Here is a 24,379-nt window from a genome sequence, read left to right as displayed (position 1 = left end):
TCCACTGATTCATCTGCAGTCTGCCAGTATTTGCAGATCTGTACATGTAAACCTTTACATGCATAATACAAACTGACTGATGACAAGCTGTTTTTTGTTCTACATTACTCATGGGATCACTGTACCACGTTAAAGTATTCAAGATCAAAACTCTAGGCAGTGCATTAAAATAGCAATACAGGGATTTATATTTATTACATATTGTCAGAGCTTTTTTGTGTGTGTGTGTGTCAAATTATGATGACAGACTGCGTAATCATCCTCTTTGAATGTTTCTGTTTATTTGTCTTTGTATTCCAGATCACTATTAATACCACCAATGCTCAGCCATTGGGCCAGCAGTTAGTGGCCTTCACCAGCAGGGCGGCACACTTCACCGATGTCATGGATGTCATCTTTGTCACACACCTGGTGGAGAGACTGACAAGGCTGGTGGAGAAACATAGAGACGTAAGAGTGGACACACAGATACACCACAGCCAGTTTACTTCAAAATATGTGATCTAAGCCTAATGGTTCGCGTCCACTGGCATGCGTCATTTCCACGCTCCCTTCCGTTGTTTATGCAAACAGCCCGGTGGAGCCTGTTTTCCTTGTTTGCCAGTGGTCATTAAGAAGATATTGATAACTGCTAAAATGCCAAAAAAACGCTGCTGTCGACACGTAGCGTTAGATCCAGGACAAAAAAAACAAAGTAGTACGTAAGAGTAGTTTCCGAAGTCTGACACTGTAACTGAAGAGAAACTTCTCTACTCATATTGTTAGCTGCTGCATGTGCTCGGTCACAGTTTTCTGAAAGCAAAGGACTTTCTGTTGATTGGTCAGGAAAACTGCTGACTAAGCTCAACAAGAGGTAACAACAGCTTCTCAAGAGCCCTAAGAGACAGCAGTAGACGTTACAACATGCTGGCTTTCTGGCTTCAATCCTTCAATCCATTCCAGACAGCTTAACTTTTCACCTCGTACATGTATCTCTTGCTCATGTCAGCGTTAGACCTGAATGGCAATTATGGTTCTGAAGATTCATCTGTTTTTGGGCAAGCCGTGTTTTACCTTAGCTGAACTTCTCCCGACCAGGCAATCAGAGGGCTTCACATCCCACTGAAGGCCAGGTTGTGCAAGGGGAAGGGTGTAGAGCTTAGTCAGTGAAATTAATCAATATTAGCTCTCACTTGTCCAGTTACTCATTATAGGTCACTCGGGAGGGATATTATTAGGAGATACTTTAGGAGTTTTATCATTCCTAAGACAATAGCTGATGAGACCACCCTCATTCATCCAATAAGGAGCAGTCAAATCAAGCAACAATGAAAAGTACAGTAAGTAAATAGCAAACTGCCATCCCAACGAAACGCTGATGCCCCATTGGAGCTGCTAATCTAAATTAAATCTCCCTGTAATGAATGAAGCCACCATTGCCTCCCTCACAATTCAGACTGGAGATTATAAATGGGCCTGTTGTTGTGGATGTGATTGATGTGCATGATGAGTCTGCCTCTTTGTGTGTGTGTGTGTGTGTGTTTTTATACGTACAGTTTATGTAGTTGCGTTAATGCATCCCGTTTGAACCCATGTCTGCTTGTGTTTCCACAGCTAGGGGACTACATATCCGACATAGCCAGCAACATGATGCTTGTGGAGGAGCATATCCTGTGGATGGCGCAGAATGAGGCCAGAGCGTGCACTCGCATCGTCCAGTGCGTGGAGCGCATTGCTGACCTGGCACTGACCGGAGACAATCAGGTCATTTCCAAGGTGTGGCTTTGGAACAGCAACACTCACACTCACGGCCACACTCATTGAGGGCAAAGTTTGATTGTCTGACTAAATGTCCCGTGGCTTTGCCATTTTTTTTCTTGCAGCCTAGAATAATCAGAAGTTAATTTAGCTCTAGCAGATAGCAAGAATAAGGCAAGAGAAAGATAAATGGCTTCCTTTGTTTCTTTTTGCTTCAGTTTTTTTTTTTCTCCTCTCTGCTGTCACTTGGGATAAAAGCATCTGCTTAATGACTAATATAAAAATCTCTTCCGCCACCCTCCAAACCTTCCTCCTCTCCTCTCCCCCCACCAAGGTTTCTGCTAACATAGCTCTGGAGGCCTTCCTGATCCACCCGGCTAACTTCCTCGGTCTGTCCTGTACGGCACATCAACGCCCCCCCACATCATCAGCCCTCCCTGACAGCCCCTCCCACACTGTCAAGGACACGGGCAGAGAGCGTAATGCCGCGGGGGAATCGTTGCTCAACTTCAAATGCCACACTGTCAACAACAGCGGCTCACCGGCCAGTCAGCTCAGCAAGGTAAGGCAAAAGTTAATAAATGTTGTGAAACTTTCTGAAATCTGCCGTTCTTCTGTTCGGCTCTGTCGGGCTTCTATTTCTCACCTCCCACTTGTTTTTATTTTTAAAGGCCACGCACTTTTGTATTTTTTGACACTGTGTTGAAATGCAAATGTGAGAAAAGGAGGGAAGATGCTCTTAACAGAGAAAGATAGCAACTCAGAGGGAAATAAAACATGAGAAAGAAAGAACAGCTTGTACAGCAGCTCGTGGGCACAATAAAATGAATTCTCCAACACCACACAATTGAAGCATGCGGGACGGATTACCACCTGCCGCTAAGTCTGTTGTTCCCTATTTGTCCCGGCAAGATGACACCTTGTTTGGGTTTGTTGGCACGCCATAGATCAGCTGGTGATAGGTGGGGTTGTAGTCGGGGCAGGGCCTGCAAATAGGACGGCAATTTGGTAGTCCGTGGATGCCGGCCACTCCCCTGTGATGAATAAGATGGCCTTGCGTCCCTGTCACTTTAAATCAACTGCGGCCCCACCATGGCCTGGTTGTAGCCATCCAAAATGACAAATACCATGTCAGCAGACGAGGGACACTGTGCATCTGTAGTCGGCAGACAAAACGTTCAACATCCCCTGGCACTGCAGTGGCATAGTTCTGAAACATTTGAACAGTTTGCACCCTCTAGCTATTCACTCCGCCGATGAATTCATCAGTGTGCATGCGGGTGTACCCTGTCTGTGCATGTCAGTGTGTAACAGCGGGAATGAGTGCACGGGTGTGTGTTTGTCTTTCAGTCTGCGTGCTTATTTCATTTCCCTCATCATCCTCTTTGGGGGTGAGACGGTGTCAGGTCTCTGCGGTTTTGTCAGCAATTACAGCCTTTAGTTTTAGCTTCAGGCTATGTGTAGAATGTGTGCATATACTGTATGGAAGTATGAGTTTCTGGAAGCAAGCTAAGTCAGCTGTATCATGGGGAGAACACTATTGCAGTGTGATAGGCCACTCCACAACTTTGCTCAAAATCAACACTTTCCACATGGACTTGTGAGGCAAAAGTGGAGAAAACATCTTTCTTTGTCAAGGTTTTCTCTACAGAGTCAAGTTAAAGTGTGTAAAAGTTGGGTTGTCGGGCATAACCCCCGATTCATGCCATGTGTCCTTGAGTCATACTCGAACACGAGTCTCCCAGCGAGGTGAAAAGGGCTTTTCACTAACTGTAAATATGAGAGGATGTCTATCTATCTACACTGTCTAATAAACAAAAGTGCAAGTTGACATTGGCAGTTTGCTGAAAGACTCGTAAGCCTACTTCGCTACAACACACAACTTGACTGACCACATTTTGTTTTGCATCTGCACACTGGTGGCGCCTTGCAACATAGGACCATCAATTGTATCAAAATTCTATGATTGACTCTCGCTGTCCAATGTGCTTTGGTTACGCTTACTTTGAGCTTGCTCTCCAGCTCGATTACCAGCGGTACCGATCGGAGGAGAATTTTGCGCTAACAGCAAAGAGAGTACCTCCAAGTACCTGGGGGTCCGGGGCGTCGGAATGGGAAAATGGGACTGAGTAAACAGAGTTACTATGTGTGAGTAGCCGTGGATGGGCAAAAGGGCTTATGGAGAATGAGGTTCAGAATGTTGTGCTAATGCTGCGTGGCTATCCACATATCATTCTGGGATGGGAAGAAAACATGCCCTGGTTTAATAGCATTTCTTAAAACCGATCACAGTCGTCATGGGCGACACGGAGCTCCACACAGAGCCACTGTTTCCATTAAGACCGGGATGGGGATCATCACTGTACGCTGGCTAGCTGGCAGGGAGAAATCATAGTATAATATAATAATAGGAGGTTTAAACAGTATAGGCTAAAGCCATAATGTGTCTCCATTACATTTATTTTGATTTAACTAAGCACGTTGACAGGAACATCACATAAATTAACTTCCCAATTTACAGCAGGAGTCTTGAGGAGTGCTTGTAGGTAGCGAGAGGGTTACACACATTTCATTTTAATCAGACTCAAAAGGAGTAAGCTATCATAAACAGATATTGACCTAAGACGATGACGCTTTAAAAATATACTATATACAGAATCATTCTGCACAAACAGTCTAAAATCATTGAGATACCATTGGAATGAATCCACTTAGATTTAGCAAATGTGCTGCTTTTATTCCTCCATTTTGGCATATCATTAGGGAGTTTTTATAGCACTCTTACTTTGAGGGACTTGCTAAATTTGGGCAGTTTTTTGAGAAAAAAGAATCTCTGTAAAAGGTCAGTCTTTGAGTGTGAGATTAATAAGTGTAATACTATTTCCACCTCATCTAACATGACGAAATGAACACATGTTGTCCTCCCTGGGCGCTTCACACTCTCACACCTAAAGCTGCCCAGTTTCCACAGTTCCTCGGCAAAAGTTGGGGGGGTGAAGAGAGGCTCCCTACTCGAGAGCACTTGCTAACAATGGTAATTGTTGTGGGACGTGAACATGACTTCAACGGCCTATAAAAGGTTTGAGGTATCACCACCCTGCAACAACAGCCCCCCCCCCCCTTTCTACCATTCACAGGGCATTGTGATACTACTGATAATCTAGCACATGCTCTGTCTCACACACAGATGAGCGCACACACACAAAAACTTCACATCCAGGCCCTTTTGTGCTGTGCAATTGTCGGGACAGTGTGCGTTATGAATTATCAAAATTGCACATGTGACATTTTCTTCCCTCTTTTCATACACTACTACTTTTTTAAGTTCAATATTGCATTTTATTGAATTTTAAGTATTCCAGTATGTGTGCTGTGTGTGTATCTTTTGGAAACTTTTGGAATTTCAAAAAGATAGTTTGAAACTTTTTACATGTAATGCAAACACCGCACGAAAAAATGGCTTTGAATGTGTGAACATCCTCACTCAGCTGATTGAGTTGTAGAGAGAGATAAAGACATACTGATTAAACTTTTAGCTTCATTTAGATGCAACGCAACTCACTCACTGGTCCTCATTATTACCACTATAACTATTATTAAATTAAGCAAATCAAGAGGGTAAAGCATGTAGGTGTGAATGCAATGCACTGAAATGGAGTTAATAATCTAATTTAATTGCATTAGGCAAATGTCAAGCGTTAGCAGAGCTATGTGCATGTGGCCCAAGCTGTTCCACCAACGGCTGAATGTATTAGAAGGGGCCCAGAGTTTCCCCTGCTTTACAGGCTACAGTCTGCCGGATACATGAGATTAATGTGACACGAAGTGCTTTGTTTACCAGAATCATGATACATATTAATTCTTTGATTAAAGCTATGTTTTGAACTGAAGAATCCCCGCCAAGGAGGTTATGTTTTTGTTTCGGTTATCTGTTTGTTTGTTGGTTCATTTGTCGGTCAGTAGGATTACGGAAAATCTACAGAGCCAACTTTCATGAAATTTAGTGGAAGGTTGTAGCATGGGCCAAGGAAGAACCCAGTACATTTTGGAGCGGATCCAAATCACGGGCCAGATACACAAACTATTTTTCATTGTCGTTAACATTGCGAGTTTGGGCGTTATTTGTTTGGAATAATCGGAAATATGAGTTCCTTACTGTGGAAAATCACACTGTATTAACATTGTGAGATAGGGAATGCTTTGGCACAGGTCTGAAATCACCAAGTGGCCTTCTAGTTAAACTCATACTGCTGATTGTGACATAAAGAAGGGTTTCTGCTAGTTCTCTAAAAACAACGTGTAAAAAAAAAAAGTCAGGATTTAAAGGTTTACATCCTTGGTTGGTACCTATGTTTCACCATCTCAATGATTTTGTTCCATTGCTTTACAATAGCGTTGATGTTGCAGCCAAAAGGTTTCTCAACTTAGAGGTTTCCCACACATAAGGCTTGTGGCCTTATATAATCTTATATCTGAATGCTCAAAGCATCAAATGTAAGTGTTGCCATGACAATAACGAAACCGCACGTCATTCAGCTGAACTGAATCTCCTAATTGTGGGTCTAACTGCAGGCTGCCTATGCCAGTGTTAAGTTGGGGGACGAAGTAAAGCTTATACACCTACACCTAAAGGATGCATCTAATTAATACCAAAACCACCACGTGTTTAGATGAAGCAGAAATATACAGGAGATCATCTGCAGTTCAAACACTCCAACGACATGAGCAGCCATTCTGAATTAAGGAGAAAGGTATATTTTCTCCCACCAGTGAGGCGGCATGTGTGTCAGAGCACTAACTCAAAAAATATTTGGTATAACAGGAGACGGAAAGAAATGCACACACACACACACACACACACAGCCCCCTATGACTCATCAGTCATCAGTTTAACAGCTTACTGTGAAGGCTGCAATAGGCACACAGCACCACCGCTTGTTATCGAGCAAAGGAGAAACAACAAAAATACAAACAGTGAGAAAGAAAAGAATACTCCTCGTTGGCACATCATGATTCATTTTATAAATTTTGGCTTTCATTTTGTTGGCCAAAATATTGACCGTTAAGTTATTTATCAAGATTGCAATTTGTCATTGAATTATATATGCACCCAATGACTTAGCTCGTATAAGCTTGCGTGACACACGTCTTTATTGACCTCCAGTGTCGATGTCAACAGCAGTCAGCCTGAGGGTCATTAACTAGAACAGTGGCACACAAACCTTGTAAAAAAGGGCTTTAAAAGTGATTAATAGGCTAACTCCTATAAACCTACTGACTTCCCCATAAAGTCAGCTTGGCTGTCCCCTCCATCCTCATGTAACTGACTGACTGGCTAAGCGTTCTGCTCTCTGTCTCAGTCTGGTAGAAGCTCAGCACCGTTTAGAGCCATTTGGGTCCAACTGGACTAAGAAACACACCATATGGCCCTGCTGTGCCAACACCTTGCCTAAAAGTGGCGTAAAATACATTTAGTCTGATTGTTACAGAGGAAGGTCAAAAGAAAGAGGAAGCTAAACTGTATCTTTTCTTACTAGGCCTAACATTAATAACACTGTCCCCGTTGTACTTGTACGTAAAAAGGGAGAAATTTCAGGGCCTCAATAGAATCCATAAATAATGAAAGTATCATGAGCATCCCTGTGGTCTGATGTAACGAGTCCGGTCTGGACTGTGTGTTGTCCTCCTCCCAAATGTTTCTTTTCACTCTGTTATCCATCAAACAAACACCAAAATACCACAGAAGAAATCCTAACTAAGCCTATTAGTCGCTCAACTACTGAAGCAGCATATATCCACCCTGGAGACGCTCAAATGTACTGAACCAACCTGGTGTTGGAGGAACAGCTGTGCTGACATCTTCACTGTGTTGTGGCCGGCCAAATGTATTTCTCTAGCTTATGTGACAAAAGAAGGGGATCCAATACTGGCTGCTGATTTAAAAACAAGACTAGGAATCTAGAGCTACACTATCAGCTTTTTAAAGCCCCTTTTTTACTAGTCAAAAACAACATTACCACCAACTAACATCTGGCTTTTGTCTTTTCGTAAAAATTGTTACAATCAGAATTCATTCCCAAGACCAGGGTGTGATTTAACAGAGGGGGATGCATGGGATTTTTTTTTATATATTCCTTCCTCTGCAGTGGTCAAAGTGGTCATCTATTTTACCAATAGCCTAGACCATATGTTAATTAAATAGCTAAAATATGCCACGGATGTTGAGTTAAGCAGAAAAAGTGGGCGTCATTGGCGATTACTAGGCACCAAAATGACTCGTTAAGTTTAGGAAAAAGATCGGATTTGGATTAAAACACCCCCAAAGAAATAAGTCTTTCCTGGGTGAAAGTATTTGTTTTCAGCGCATAGTGAACTCTCGGGCATGAAAGCCCCTTTTTTTTCTGTAAAGTTTGAGATTATTTTCCATCGGATTTCTTCACAAATCACACCCTGCCTGGACAATTGACTCTGCGGTAGTCAAGGGTTTTCATCTGCTCCAGCTCCGATCTGCAGTAATGGAAACATGACACCCTGGTGAACACACTCATTTTCCCCACGGTTTGTCATCTTCCTGTAGAACTCTTAATCGTCTCAGCCATAGATTCTGGTCTCCGTGCAAGCAGCACTCAAGCAACCTTCTAAATTAGCTGGTACTGTGTTTTAAAAGGAGAGACAGAATATAGAAAAAAAACACTAACATTTTCATTGGCCTCCATGCTGCTTTCCACCGTTTAGACCACAAGACCCGTTTTTACAGTTTGTTCCATGACACAGCGGAAAAAAAGAAAGAAAGGAAATAAATATATGAGGATATAAAATGAGTCTCTTCCTATTTTCATTGGGTTTGCCGGTTTTCAGCCATATTGAAGCGTTTTTTCCTTAAAACTCTGTTTATTGGCATTTTGTGAACAATTTTCAGTGCTATTGGGATTTGTGTACAACAAAATAAAAATAGTAATTATTAAAGTAATATGAAAATTAACAACATTAAGTGAAGGAAAGTAAGGACCCAAATGCAGAAACAGTCAGGCAGGAGAGAGTTTACAAGGCTTTATTTTCAGAAAAGGTTCACACCTACACAGTGTCCAACGAAAGCAAAAAAAAAAAAAAAGTCCAAAATGTAAAAATCCAAACAGGTCCAGGTGAAAAGGCCAGACAAAACAGGAGTACAAAGGCAGGGAAAAAACAAAGGCCACGTGAACGGGAACAAAGGAATCCACACTGAAGGAAGCACAGCAGAATGTAGACAAAGTGACAGGCAGACAAAGCGATCTGACAAGAGACCCAGACACTAAATAGTAAACACTAGGTAATGAGAGGCAGGTGACAAGAAGGCTGGGAGGCAGGTGGAAGACATCAGGTAATCACAAGAGCGGGAAGACACCGGAAGGAAAAGTAAAGACAGGACGAGACTAAAACAAGACTTCAAAATAAAACAGGAAACAGAACATACAACAGACACTCAGGGGAACACAAGACAGGACCAGCAACACTAGACCGGGGAGGAAACAAGACACAAACACAAGACAGGATAAAAAAAACAAAAAAGGAGGAAAAGAAGCCAAAGCAACAAAAAAAAAAAACATATCAGAACAATAAAGCATGAATAAAAGTAAGCCACGTCTAAGTATGTACATGGCTACCTATATACACATACTGTGGCTTGTTAAAGTTTACACACCTAGGCAAAAGTTGATTAAAAAGAGGAATAAAAAAACATCTTTTGGTAATTGATCTTAATGCCTTAATTAAAAAAACTTAGGAGAATCCAACCTTTAAGGACTCAAATTTTTTTGTAAATAAATATTCTTCCTTAAAATACAGGTGGCCTAAAGACACACCCCCCAAAGGTAAATTCCCATAGAAGCAGACAGAGTTTTATTGTTAAAGGCCAATTATTTCATGGATACGCATCCTGATAAAGTTCCCTTGGCCTTTGGAATTAAAATACCCCCCACACACACACACACATTGTCACATTCCCTTCACCATACCTAGAGATAAGCATGGGGAACTTTCCATAAGATCATCTCTTAATGCAAATCAAACCTATCAAGCTAACTTAAATAAAACCATGCCAATCTCTGGTATGGTGATGTAATGACATAGTTATCAGGATGCATAGTATCCTGGATCCATGAAATTAGTGGACAGATAGAATAGCTAGCTTTCTGGATTTACGGAAGGTAACTGACATCCAGCCGTAAAGAGTGATATCCAACAAATTTTTGGCAGCAATCCCGGAAGTGGAACGTCATCAATTTAAAATTCATAAGGGTTGATTCTCATTGATACCCATACCAATATAGAGTCCAAAACCGGTATTTTTTAACGATTCAGATTCCAAAATCGATTCTTGAAAAACTGAAAAATGACATCAAAGAAGAGTGCTTTTATTTTAAGAGGTCATTTTTTCTTAGTTGAAAATTAATTAAATTTATCAATAAATGTATTACGGTGATAATCAATGATAATAGGATTTATTGGGAATACAGGAATAAGGGATAGGGAGTGGGAAGATGGACATCAGGAACGGAGAAGCGGAGGACCAGAGGTTTTGGGGGAAAACTTGGGACTTGAGGATATCTGGAGACCAGGATCCGAGGATGAGACACGGGAGGTGGACCGTGGGAGAACCGGGAGCATGAGCCGAGGAGGAGACACGAACACGAGGAGTGGAGAAGGAGGCTGATGGAAGCGGGGCGCCAAAGTAGGAGGACCGGGGTTTGAAGCCAGCTGACCGGAGATAAGGACGACAGGATGGAACTGCAGGGAAGAAAAGAGGTGAGTACACGGGACACGAGGAGACGAAACTTGTAAGATCAAGCGCTGACGAGGTTCCCCAGTGTGACTGGAGCAACGATCAGGTGAAGAGTAGATGTAGAGCCAGGGTAGATATACTGTGGGATATGGTTGATGACAGGCAGGTGTGAGCAGCGGGTGCCGTTGATGACTGGCAGGTGTGGGCAGCGGGAGCCGTTGATTATTGATGACGAGCTGGTATGCGTAGTCAGCTGGCTTCGACAGGAAAGAGGGAGAAACCAAACAAAACGGGGCACGGGGGACAGGACCACAGAGAATACAGAAAATATAATAAAACAAAAACGCACGGCCAGCTGGACCCCAAACATAATTATATTGACATTTTAAAGTACTTCAATATATGCTAAGTAAACCTAAGTCACCTAACACACAACTACAATCATTTAAACAATAAATAGCAGTTACATAGCAGTTAAAATATTTCAGTTGAGGAACGGAAATGTCTATTCCCGTCTAAATGCTACCGCTTGCAACCGGGTTTCAGTACCCAACCCTACATATAAGACACACATTGATTAAAAAAGGAAACCTATTGTTGATTTTCTTGTTATCTGTTGCTGATCACATAAAATAAAAATGTCATTGTGTGTATATTTAGACAAAGAAAGCAATTAGAGTCAGATCTTACTTCAATCATTATCCACTTGCTACATGCCTAAATATTATAATACACCCAAATATTTCTGTTAAATATTGGCAATGCTGACTTGATATTCTATTAAACTGGGTTAAGTGAACTAAGTGGAGTAATCATAGTGTCATACGTGACATTTTACATATTTTATAACCTCAAACAAATACAAAAGGTATCCTTTGTTTCTCAGATTCCCAGTAAGATTCTATTTTGACATTTCTGTGTGAAGAGCATCTCACCCACATATTAATTTAACAACATTGCACAAATGTAGTATTTTTAACTGAAGAATTGTTCTATATTCACTGAGTACCTCGGATTTAGCACATACTGTTTCAAAGGTCTGCCCAAACCTAATTGGTAGGGAATGATCTGATTTAGTGAATGCTTTGCTTATCGAATGTTTCCAAAAAAAGTCACCATCAAAAACCGTCTGCCTTCTCTTGTCTTCACACACAGTAGAAATTCGGCTTTGGCACTGTTGCTTCACATATTTAAAATAGGAACACTGCAAAAATTTGTGAACAAATATTTGGCACAGATAAAAAAAAATGTCACACTCAAAGCTTTCTTGTGTGCTTGAGCTTAAAAAAGGTCAGGCTAGGTGAGGTTTTCAACGCTAGGTTGTTTATATTTAAGTGATTGAAGGTTGTCACAGGTAGTTATGCTGCAGTTGCAAGGATTTTATTAGAGTTTTCAAAATAGTTCAACGTATTGGTTCCCAATGCAAGTGGAAAAAATTCTGAGGTACAGAAACTATATTTTCAACAGAAAAGCAAGATAAAACAGTTCAAGTGCTCATATTATGTTTTTTTGGCTTTTTCCCTTTCTTTTATTGCATTATATATCTTTTTTGAGTCTATTATAGGTTTACAAAGTGAAAAAGCTCAAAGTCCCGCCCCCCAAGTGATTTACAATCTCCGACAGAAAACACTGTTCAAAAACTGCTCCAAACAGCTCTATTGTAGTCCAGTCTTTACTTCAGAGATAAACGTGAGTCACTTTGTAACACGTTATAATGCTCTGTCAAGGTACCTGTCAAGGTACTGTCAGGGCACGCCCTCATACTCTGCTTCTGACTGGCTAGTAGTCCTTATCTAGGTACTGTCAGGGCACGCCCTCATACTCTGCTTCTGACTGGCTAGTAGTCCTTATCTAGGTACTGTCAGGGCACGGCCTCATACTCTGCTTCTGACTGGCTAGTAGTCCTTACCTAGGTACTGTCAGGACACCCCTCATACTCTGCTTCTGACTGGTTAGCAACTCCCAACAAAGATGGAACAGAAGTGAGATGTCTCACTCTGTAGCTAAAACAGAGAGCTCAACACACAGGGTGAAAAGAGTAGCTGCAGCAATGTGTAGTACAACAAAACATGGTGTTTTTTGAAAATTAAACCATGTAAACCTATTCAGATATAACCTCTAAATACAATTATAAACCTGAGATTAGCATAATATGAGCACTTTAAAGTCGTCAATAAACAACTGTTATTTTGAATTTGACTACATATGGCATTTTGTTGCCAAGTGCCCACGGTGTAAGCAAGATAATACCTCCCATATACATTCCATGATTCTCCAATCTCAGATATTGGGATCTTATTACGGGCCGAAATTTCCTTTTCCATGCACCAGGTCCGATTAGCCTGATTACTGTGTGTCTGCTGGCTGACCTTTAGTTGGTATCACACTGTCGAACACCACAGTGTCACTTTGTTTGGAACAGATTCAGAACCAATTATGCCTAAATTACACAAACGTATGGCACCTTATTCTATTTCCCAAGTCAGTGGGCATTATCCTTCAACTGAATTGCAGTGTATGGTTCACTGAGGATGACAGTTTGGGACAATATTTACCACTTTAGATCTTCCTCTTCCTTGCCATTGACAGGCAATTAATGGAAGCCTTTAGGCAGCACGGGTAGAGTATTCCCACCTCCCTCTCTCCTCAGATCGCCTCTCTCTGCTCCACAGAGCTCTACTGCTTTTTTAATTACAACCACCCGGCTCTGCGTGGGCGTGTGTTTGTTTTTATTTGTATGTGGATGTGTTCGTGCGTTTTTGGTGTGAGGGTGTGTTTAAATGTGTGTATGCATCTGCTGCCCTCTAGGTTAAGACTCCATCAAGGGACACGTTTCCAGCACAGTAGAGCCGGGGGGGTTGGCGCACCGTAAACGAATCCTCTATGTCAGCACAAGCATCTAACACAACCAGCATGACCCAGTTTGTCCTGATACAGTAAACATGGCACTTTATGAATGTGAATGCTTAATATCTTGATAATTTGCTTCTAATTGGAACATGTTAGGGATGTGGTGTGTACAGTGTTCTCGTAAGCTATGGAGGATTTAAAGTACCTAATTCCAACACAAGCAGGCAAAGGACTCTCCATTAGCTCGTTGACCTGCGTCTCCATTGGCAGGGGGCACGGATTGAGGAAATCTTTTCTCCATATTTGACATGCGAATGCCTTGAGGTTAATTGTATGGGCGTTGAACTGCAAACTGCATAGTCAAATGGCAATGGACATTAACACTGGATGGGTATTAAGGTCTTATTAGTTCACGTTGAGCTTGAATAGTGGGTGGTTTGTGCATGTGTGCCGTCTTCAGTGTGTCAGTGGGTGTATAAATCTGAAAGAATACATGCATGCCTGCGTGTGTCTTTAAATGTGGAAATATGCATGCTCGCTACACATTGGGTTTGCGTGTGTATGCAAAGACGTGAATGTTGTGCATCTGTGTGTATGTGGCTACACATCCATGCAGATGCATTATGCTGCACAGTGAGATGAGAAGCCATATAGAAATTTTACTTTATCCCTGAGGAATCGCATCTTGTTTTTCTCTCTCTTTGCTGCTCGGTGAAACAAACAGGCCAGTGATGCGGCAGTGAGAGGCCTTGAATGCTAAACACATCATAAGAGAGGAAGGCAGTTGAGAGGAGGTGTGAGGGTGGGAGACAAAAAGAGAACTGGAATTTAAAAAAAGAACGAGAAAGGATGCAAAACAGCAAAAAGTGACAAATGAAGGAGTAGAGACAGACAGGTAGACACATCGAAATAGAGAGTAAGTCGGAGGTGGAGAGACCAAGTGGGGAACAAGGGAGGACAATTCTAGGAGCAGGAGAATGAGAAAGAGAAATTGTCCCATCATTGGCTGGAGATCAGCCGGCCTTGGGGACTTCTGTCTATTTCCACTGAATGAGAGACAGAGATTATTTCCCCTTTGTAAAGGAGCGGAGGAGTTAATACTTTACTTCCTGGGCAGAATGTGTGCCCGATGAAGTTGTCCCCAACTGAATCCTTCGTACCATCCCTGAATCATTCTTGCCATCCCATTTTTTCTGAAAATCTGCCCAGGGAGCACCGAGACCACTTTTATCAGAACCCACACATTCACTTTCCTTCCTGCCCCACCCAATGTTCTTCAGCTTACTTCACCAAACGTTTGGTTGCATCATGCAGGATACTGTGCTGTATGCACCAAGCCTCCGATGCAGTCTAACTGCTGCACAACAATGTTTTTTTCTCAGTCTGCACTGAACTGTGGGGAGGAATGGACGTGTTCGCTCATCACTGGCTGTCCTCTTTTATTTATTTCTTCATACATTTAGCCAAGATCAGATTTTCTCTGTGGCGTGTCACGAGCTTTACCGTATTCTCAGCCAGCTACTGTAGAAACGGAAGCTCCATCCTGCCCGCCGCTTCAGGAAAAATCCTCCTTTGAAAAATAGGTCATTTTCAATTATGTTTTGTATCTGCATCTTAAAAGCGTCTTCTGTAATCATGAACCTGCATCCCTCATGACAGCGTCACCTCGAATGAGCGGAGACTTTTCACAGTGTAATATGAAATGGAAAAATTCCGCTTTGGTAATACCTTTTTGAAAACTGGCAGTGGAGAGATATTTAGGTTCCGAGTTCACAAATCAAGGCTGGTATGAAAAACTGAGGATGTCATTTCGGCTTTCATTTCATGGCTGCTGTATATTTACACAGGTTGGTCCAGGCCACTGAGTCAACGCTATTCAAAGTCAGAATGTTTGCTGGCGTCTGTTATGTGGCAGACAAAGAGCCAAAAGGCCAAACACATACTGTGTGCTTTAAAAAAAAAATCTGGTTCCGGACCATTTTGTGAATCCAGATCTCATGATACTTTGGAAAAATTCAATATTGGTATAACAAAATTGGTAAAAAGGAATGAGATACCATCTGTTTTTTTGTAGCTTATACATTATGCAAACTTTTTTTCACAGATGGGAAGTTACCGTGGTGTTTAATCAGAAGGTATTTTGTAATTTTACCAAGGTTTTCTGTCAACCTGTGTGAGTATTATAACAAAGAGGATTACAGAAAATACCATTTACTAAAGGACAAACAATATACATGAGACAATATGAATATGTCATACTAATGCCATATCATCACGTACAGTGTGTGTGCATTTGTAGCTTTCCATTTAACCCTAGGAGTTAGTAATAGCCCCACACTTCCACGCTAGCATAATGAGGGTCCCTATGTGTAAATCCAAGCAGTGAGAACTTTGTAAGTGTACAGACAGTTTATTAAAATGATTGTTCTCAATAGTTTGGTTTACACTGCGGAAGTCTGGTGCTATTTTGAGCCTTGTTAGTGGTATATAAATGTGATTTTTTTTCTTTTGTCTTTTCACGTTCAAATATGCATGAAAACACATCCCAGAGAGCTGTCAACTCTGTACCGTGTGTTGTTGTGACCCCTAGGATCATTTTGCGCTGGAATTGTCCTTTAAAAACACCTTTAGGAAGACAGTAACTTCAGAAACTGGAATGGCACCCACACCTGACTGTGTGATCGGAAACTCTCCTCCATTGAAAGTTCCTGAAAATCCCCTCAGTATTTCACCAAAGTCTCCCAAATCTTCTTCACGGATGTGTAATGAGTTGTGGTGCTCATGTTTTTCCTCGACAGTTACCCATCACGGCGGCTGGATTCTCGCTAGACCACATAAGAATCCGGGATCACATATTGCATGAAAATCCATCTTTGAAGGCTTTAAGTAATGTGTTTGTCTGAACTACCAGGTAACTAACGGTCGTGGTTTAGGTGTCTGTGATGACTGTGATTGTTCATTCAACAGGAATCAAGTGCCGGACTTGATAATCAGATGGTTCATCCAATCACCTGCCAGGTGTTTTTTTTTAATGCGGTTCTGGTGTGTAAGATTAAAAAGAGGGTCCCTTGTGGCTTATCAAACTGCTAATGAAGTCAGGAGCGCTGTGCTGTGATCATGGTGCCTCTGAATTATCCCGGCAACGATGGTGGTGGAAATTGTACACGGTGTCACTGCCATCAGCATCTTTCAATACGATAGATCGTAAACCGGCACACTGGCACATCTCAAATTGAACTAAATCGAGGTGTCACTTTGCGAGTAATTTAGCGTATGGGTGCAGCTGTGTGGGGGAAAAGCAAGAGTGAAAAGACATAGTAAAGATGGCAGAGACAATGTAAAGCTTCTCAACACATGGTGGCTAAGTGAAGCGTGTTACCCTTAAAGGAGCATCGGCCCTGGCGGGAATGTCTCCCCATGGTCTGGGAGCCCGAAACAGCAAGGGGCAGCCGGTCAGACTTGAACCGGCGTCTCTGCGGGACTCAGTCAACACGGGGAGAACACTCTTACTTGATGAGCTAATGGCCGCCCCAAAATGACGTCTTCTTTGATAGAGAATTCCACCCATATCACCTGTCCCTTACTGCTCTTTCATGTTTTAACATGGTCATCTGTGGCTTAAGAAATCAATCTGCCGTTTATTATCCAGAGTGAACTTTGAATATTTGTTAAAAACAAGCCTTTTTTTTTTGGAAAGTGGATGTTGACTTTGTTGCTACAAAGATGCTCTGCCAACAGTAGCAATATGGTTCACGGCCCAGTGTAACTGGGCAACATTTTTCATCCCTAAATGACAAATAAAGCCAGCACCAAACTGGCCAGCAGTAGAAGCCTGTTGCTCGGGGCAGCTGCCAACTGTGTGAGTGTGTCACTCGCACTTTTAAGTTAAGACTGCTGAAATGGATGCTTAGCCTAGATACACATTATACATCTAAATATTACATGTTCTGATTCTAGTCGTTTAAATGACTTTGACTACTTCAGTGCTGCTGACATTTCATCATCGGCCAGCTAACTGTGTCTCCAGTTTGACATGAAATTAGGTCGTTACGACCTACTCATGAGTTGGGCTTCCTCCCCCACCACAGTCAGATGGCATTAATCATCCTCTGCCCTCTCATTGGCACTTATTGGGCCACTAATAAAGACGCATGTTTCAACATTGGCAATATCCAATCTGGACACCAAATACCTCCTTCTGCATTTCATATGTGCACTGCTGTGTGATGTCTCGCCCTTCCACCCACACACACACACACACACACACACACCTATGTTGTTATATGTTAAATGCTGAATGTTAGTTACAGTGTGATATTACACAAGATTTAAATGTTGCAGAGGTTAAAGAACAAGGAGGGCTAATAACAGTGTCAAACCTCTAAAGTAATTGTCTTAGGGCTAGGCAATATGACATTTTAAATAAATAATCATCAATAATGTGGATATCATGACTAAGACAAATAATAGCCAAGACTAATAATAGAACAGCTAGAACAGTCTGGTAAGTTTAATGTAATGCAGCCTTTTGAATCATGAAAAGACAACACTTATAACCATATAACTATATAACAATATCTGGTGCCATATCCTGATATCGATATAATATTAATAATTTGCCCAGCCCTATCTGTTCTGCTTCTGACACACACCATTTAATACACACTTTTTTTAGCGCCAGCAGTAGTTTGGCTTTCCATGGCTACCATTCAACCAGTTTAATATTAATTAGAAAAAAGACAAGTATCATGGTTTTCTAACAGCTACCTACACAATAGTGTAAAGTACACAAATCCAAAGCCACACGCAGACATTTTACCTATTCCTCTCACTCCCTGTTCTCCCACCTGCTGCCATCATCCTTCTTCTCTGGCTCTTCTCGTGTGGCTGAAAGCAACGACTGCTGAGCCAACTGGCTGAGTTTGCCTCCCATGAGCTAGTTAATCTGGCCTGTCCTGCTTTATCTTCCACCTTTGCTTCTGGTCTACAAATCACAGCTCAATTGACTCCCATTTCTGTGCTCCTCTCTCTCCTTCTGCCCTCCTCCATGTCCTACTGTACGCGCCGCCTCCTAAAAGTAGGATGCAGCAGCAGGGAGTCCCTTGCAATCCTTCTCTTCTGCTTCCTGTCTCAGCTTCACCTCCCCCCCCCTTTCCCTTGTGTTTCTCTCAGTGTGTTGCAAACTACTTTCAACCTCTCATTCTACATCCGGATGAGAGGGGTAATTAGAGGTAAATTAACAGAGCATTAGGATGTTGCACTAGCAGGTTGCCCAAGTTCGAGGCCAGCAGTGTATGACAGGCATGCAGAAAAATGCAAGAATTAATAACTTGAGTGTGTTGCATCGATATGCGTCCCCACGAGACGCATACAAAGACATTCTGTCCCTCCTCTCCATCCTTGCAAACTGACGTCCAACAGCTGTTGGTGATATGACTGCCAGCATCCAAAACTGTGTAAAGTCTAAATCTTGTGTTTTGAGTCCTCAACTAGCTGAGTTGCATTATCGTTTTGTCATCAGCTCTCAGTCCCGTCTCCTAAAAAAAAACACTGGCTAAACTGCAATCTCAATAACGTTTTGACAAAACTGTTCTGTAAATTCTTGCTTTTTTATTACATTTGTTCCAATACATCCTCATACCAGCAGCAGCTTAAAACATTTAGTTGACGATGTGAGTTGTAAGAAAACTACATGGCCAGATTTAGAACAAAGATCATGGTTTGGGCAGTGTCCTCATTTAGGATCCTAGTGGCCTGAGGGTGGAAGCTCCTCCTGAGCCTCTCAGTGCTGGCCTGGTGTACCTTCTTCCCGATATCAACAGAGAGAAAAGGCTTTTTCCTGGGTGGTTTGGATCTTCAATGTTTCTCCTAGCCTTTTTCTTGCAGTGCCTTTTGTAAATATCCTTTAGGTCAGGTTAGGACACAGTCTATTAGAGCTGTACCAAATACCAATTTTTCAGCTTTAAAGCTTCGGAACGCTACTTATAAACAAAAAATATTTGTGGCGGCAGGTGCAGGGGGGATGAAATCTGTCTTAACTTTTTTGCTGCAGGCATTGAAAATAAATGGAACGACCTGTGTTTTTGCCTGACAGGCTGTTGATTGACGAGCGATGCAGAGTATGTAAATGAATGCTTAGCCAGCCAGCACCTCACTGTATGGGCATTATGCATTATGAATACTATGTTTACCTTTATCAAACACATTGGACAACACACTTAACTCAACACACTTAATACAAGAAACACTTCTCCGTTCTTGGCTGAAATGGACGACAATTTTTAGCCCAAATCCACCAATCGGACGGATATTTATGTATTTGGATCCAGCCCTACCGCCTATATAAGTTCAGCCAGGCGAACCACTCTCTGCAGGGCCTTGTGGTCCTGTTTTGTGCTGTTTCCGTACCAGGCAGGGCTGTTCCAGTCAGGACGCTCTCGATGACGCAGGAGTAGATATTCCTCAGTATTTGAGGGGAGACCCGGGTTTTTGTCAGGCAAATGAGGTAAAACAGTCTTACATACGTAAGTGAAGTACGTTTTGGAAGTTAAGTGACTTACGTAATTTACGTCAGTCACCGTTGACTTTTGGTTTCACACAGGACACGAACACAGCGACCTCCATGGTGAAAGCCCCCCCCCATGCCATCTGACCTCTCCCTACACAGACTTTAATCCAAACTGTATAATCTAGAATTTAGAATGTAGAACCTAACATATGCTGTGGTGGGTAGTACCGAAAACACATGCAGCATCCTTTCTTTCATGAATCAAATCAGAAAACGGTCACACACATCACAAAACACATGTCATTTCTCGCCTTTTCCCCCTCCTTCCGCGTCTCACTCTTTCCTCTGACTTCCCCCTTGTTAATCAGATTCAGCCACATCCATGTTTTGGGGAGTCAGTCTACTCTAATACCCATGGAAAATAAAGGAAAAAAAGACTTTTTTGTCTAATTGCTCTGCAGTGTTTTGGCATGTTGCACCATCTGTGGTGCTTCTGCCGTTCCCTCAATTAGAATTCTTAGATCATCGAGATTGGAGTTTTACTGCACCGCCAGTGTTTGCTCAGATGGAATGTGCTGCAAGAGCACCGGCTTTCACAAGTTATAATTACAGTAACGCTGTGCTCCTCTCTCAACAGTGGGATATATATCTCTCTCTCTGTATATTTCTCTCTAATTATTGTTATTCCTCATGTGGAAATGGTAGTTTTCACCCCCCTACTGTAACTGTTACTGCACTGTGCAAAGCTGTAAATTTGGCATAGCAGCAACAAGTCCTCCCACAGAGTGTCCATAATTTTGGATTTACTGAAACAATATAAGCTGCTTATTTTGGATGAAAAGTGTGTTTCTCATTCAGGAAGAGTCGAAGCAACACACACACACACACACACACACACACACACACACACAGAGCCCTCTAACCCATGTTACATGCAATGTTTTGAAGGTATCTGTGGGTTTTTGCCAACTGCATTGATCAGTGTTACTTTTGAGAAGACTAAACTGCTCAGGTTGTGGTCCGAGCAAATTCCAGTGAGATATGTTTGTAGCATGATTGGAAAGCAGACAAAACACACTGGTCCCACATGGTACCCTCCAAATTTTGTCAAAATCGAAAGAACCGTTGATGAGATATAAACTTTTTGTAGCTTGATGAACGTGTGGATGTAAGGTTTTCTAATGTGTAATGTGGGAGTTAAAGGCAAAAACACATTATTGTGCCACCTAGTGGTCCATATGTGTAATTTTTGGTAGGTGAGCTCCATAATCCATTGCATATCTACGCTATATATGTAAAGTTGCTCATATTAGTGTAAGTGATGAATCCAAAAGTGGATGCCATAGGCAAAACCCACTTTGACCAATCACTACTCCGCTGCAGCGATTCCCTCAGGAGTGACCCCAGATGTTACCCTCCAAATTTCAATTCAATTGGATGCACCATTCATGAGATGTAAACTTTTTTGTACTTGTATCGCCCCCTAGTGGTCAGATTTTATAAAATGTGTCGGGGACCTCCACGGGGTCATGGCAACCAAGAATCCAAAGTTTAGCGTTGATTGCATTTATTTTGGTGGAGATATGGCAAAGAAAGGGTTTTCATAGTTAGTTACACAACTTTGTTTGTTTGTAATTTGCAAAATTTTTATCCCATTGAAATTCTATTAGCAAAGCTTACTTAAAAACTCTAATGTTAGCTTTTAGATACATCAAAGCTGCATGGGGGGGATTTACTTAGGCCAGAAAAACACACTACTCCAGTCAGGCATGATATGCTGAACTAGCTCGTTGCAATATAAGGATCCTATTTAAAGACTGTCTTAATTTAATAACGTGAAGGCGAGATAAATAGAAGTACTAGTATTTATATATGTACTGTAAGTATGCTCATGTATTGTCTAGTCTATATTTAGGCACCGTCTATATACTAGTTTAATTTATTACAGCAAATGAATGCAGAATTTTAAGTTGGTCAGAACATAGCATATATAATACATATCACAAAATAATTTAGTTTAGGCTATGCCTTGTTGCCCAGACCTGCCAACACATGCATGTTAGATGAAAAAAAACACCCCCCACCTCACACTTTGTTTTAGCCCTGTAGACCACAACTGACCTCAATCTAGCCTCCCTCAGAATCAGCTGCCCTCTCTCTCTCTCTCTCTCTCTCTCTCTCTCTCTCTCTCTTTTTCTCTCTCTCTCTAAGGATAAACTGGTACAGTAGCAGCATAATAACATTGACATTATGATATTAATGGACTGATATTGTTTTAATAGAGATAGCAGGCTATATTAATGGTCACAAATAGAGAGCTTTGGATACCTTGCTTTGAGACCTATTTCTTGTATTTCACTCGTTTACACTGGCCAGACTAGCCTATTATCTATAGCCAACCAAAATATTCCTTTATCTCACACCTCAAGTTAATGTAGCCAAAGTGAAGCCATTAAAAGTCATCAACAACTTCTAATTTCACTCTGTATCACTCCCTGTGTGTGTGGTACATAGACTGTGTATTATAGGCCTACACTCTAAGGTGCGGTAACAAGTCCACACCAAGACGAGATACATCCTGCAGCCACTTGCAACCATAGACTGTATAATAACAGTCTATGCTTCCATCACACCGGTCTGCAGTATTCTGAAAGCTGCCAGTTTAAACCAATGAGAAGAGACAAAACGGTGTATCATCTTCATAGCCATTGACTATTTGTACTTCAGTATAGCTTTCAACTTTCCGTTTTTTTGTAGCTGAATATATTATTTGTTGTTTCTAATTATGAATTTGGGTAACTTTAATGATAGTGAGATACTTGCTAAAGTTGCACAGTAAAACGGCGAAAACTAAAAATGTTTTCCTCGGATTTACTGCTTTGTTTTAATGCTGGCTGGTGCTCTCTCTCTCCAGTAACTCTCTACCTCGCTTGTCCACGTACTGCTCCCATGCAAGCGGCCGCATGTCAGCCTGTCTCTAAAACACTATCATTTCGACCAATTGACAGTTTGTGAAATAAAAATATAAACAAACTGCACTGGACAACAAAACCAACAGATGGTGAAGGAAGATTGATTCCACATAGTGAATCATACAGTGCAAAAAAAATCAAATTATTATTTCCTTATTATTACTTGTTGGGGTAGCTTCACCCCCCCTAAAATAGGCCTAATGACATCCATGGCCACCAACAAAACTCAGATTGTGCTTTAACTCTGGATCTGAAACACTGGATAATCGGCATCGTCGCCACAACAGACCGAATAGCTTCGCTTCCATCTTTCTCCGCTGCCATTACGGAACTACATCTCCAGCCCACGGCCTCAACGTCATCGTTCTCAGCCACCCGGATCGCTGGTCTGATTGGTTGAAGGACTTTCTAATTGCGTACAGAATCATTTGAATTAAGCCCGTTGGTCACGCCCCTTGTGCATAGAAAATACAGAACAGAATCCCCAGGCCAACGCTCAATCTCATATCCATTGAGCCTGGCTTGGTCTGGTGATAGCCAGACTAACTAGGACAGGATTGGAGATGAAAAGTTTAACTGACACCCTTCGCATAGGCGCCTCCTTTTATCCGATGAATGACCTCATCTGTTGGAGCTTCTGCAAATACGTTGGATAAGTTAGTTCCTGTGTGTTCCACAGTGGGTTGTGTTAAAAAACGTCTTTCAAATCAACTCCAGAAGTTACAATGTTGCCATAGAATGTCGGAGTAATATTTTTAGCAATGAACAAGTTGTGCTATCATGCTGTTTGGAGCACTTCCTAACTCTCCAGCTGACCAATCAGGAAACATGTACACTGACATGCGGCCAGCAGGTGGTCGTTCTTGAAGACCACAGCATTTGAAAACTGGAAAAGTGCAGTAGAGGGCAGAATTCCACCGAGGAGAAACATTGATTTATTCATCTTGTATCGTGCCTAAATTTAGTGGAACATAACATATCAGTTTAAAATGAATCTGCAGATGCTTTGGTTCAAAATGGGTGTGAATGACTTTTTAGATGGATGTCAGAGTTTGAGCCATGATGAAGGCCAAAACATTGCCTGCAACACACTAGGTAAATCTTGTTTTAGCCAAGTTAATTGCCCAAAATGCCTTTTGCTATTTAATTTGTTGTTGATCACTTGCGGCAAAAATAGTTGTTCACACAACACATGGCTGGAATCCGATTTGTTTTGATTCCCTATCTGGTGAGATGGCAGCTCAGCCAAACTTACCCGTTAACAAGCTACTTCTGAGCCTCTGGACTTTTGTTTACATGTGCTGCTGCGGGTCAAATTGTGATCCTAAATGAACAAAATGCAAAAAACGTTCTGCATTTCAGAGCAAAGCAAACAAACTGTAGTTTTTTGCTGAATGTTTACATTAATGTAGAGTGGAGCAGCAAAGATTTATCAATTATTTGTCAACTATTAAAGGAAATGGCAATCGGTTTGAGTAATTTTTAGGGAAAAAAAGTAAACATCTGATTCCAGCTTGTTAAAGGTCCCATGATATGGTGCTCTTTGGATGC

At 41.7% G+C, this 24,379-nt stretch overlaps 1 protein-coding gene across 1 annotated transcript in view; it reads left to right on the top strand.

The window, feature by feature from the left end:
* LOC117960443 (adhesion G protein-coupled receptor A3) overlaps positions 1-24,379 on the top strand; it is a 185,161-nt gene that overhangs the window by 64,004 nt on the left and 96,778 nt on the right. Inside the window, exons 10-12 of the mRNA XM_034898347.1 lie at positions 301-450; positions 1,594-1,755; positions 2,072-2,299. Coding sequence (XP_034754238.1) covers positions 301-450; positions 1,594-1,755; positions 2,072-2,299 — 540 coding nt within the window. The remainder of the gene's footprint in view (positions 1-300; positions 451-1,593; positions 1,756-2,071; positions 2,300-24,379) is intronic.

This window comes from Etheostoma cragini, chromosome 17, assembly GCF_013103735.1.
Source record: "Etheostoma cragini isolate CJK2018 chromosome 17, CSU_Ecrag_1.0, whole genome shotgun sequence".
Lineage (NCBI taxonomy): Eukaryota > Metazoa > Chordata > Actinopteri > Perciformes > Percidae > Etheostoma > Etheostoma cragini.
Note: the sequence above shows the minus strand (reverse complement) of the source record. Positions and strands in the feature narration are given on the sequence as shown.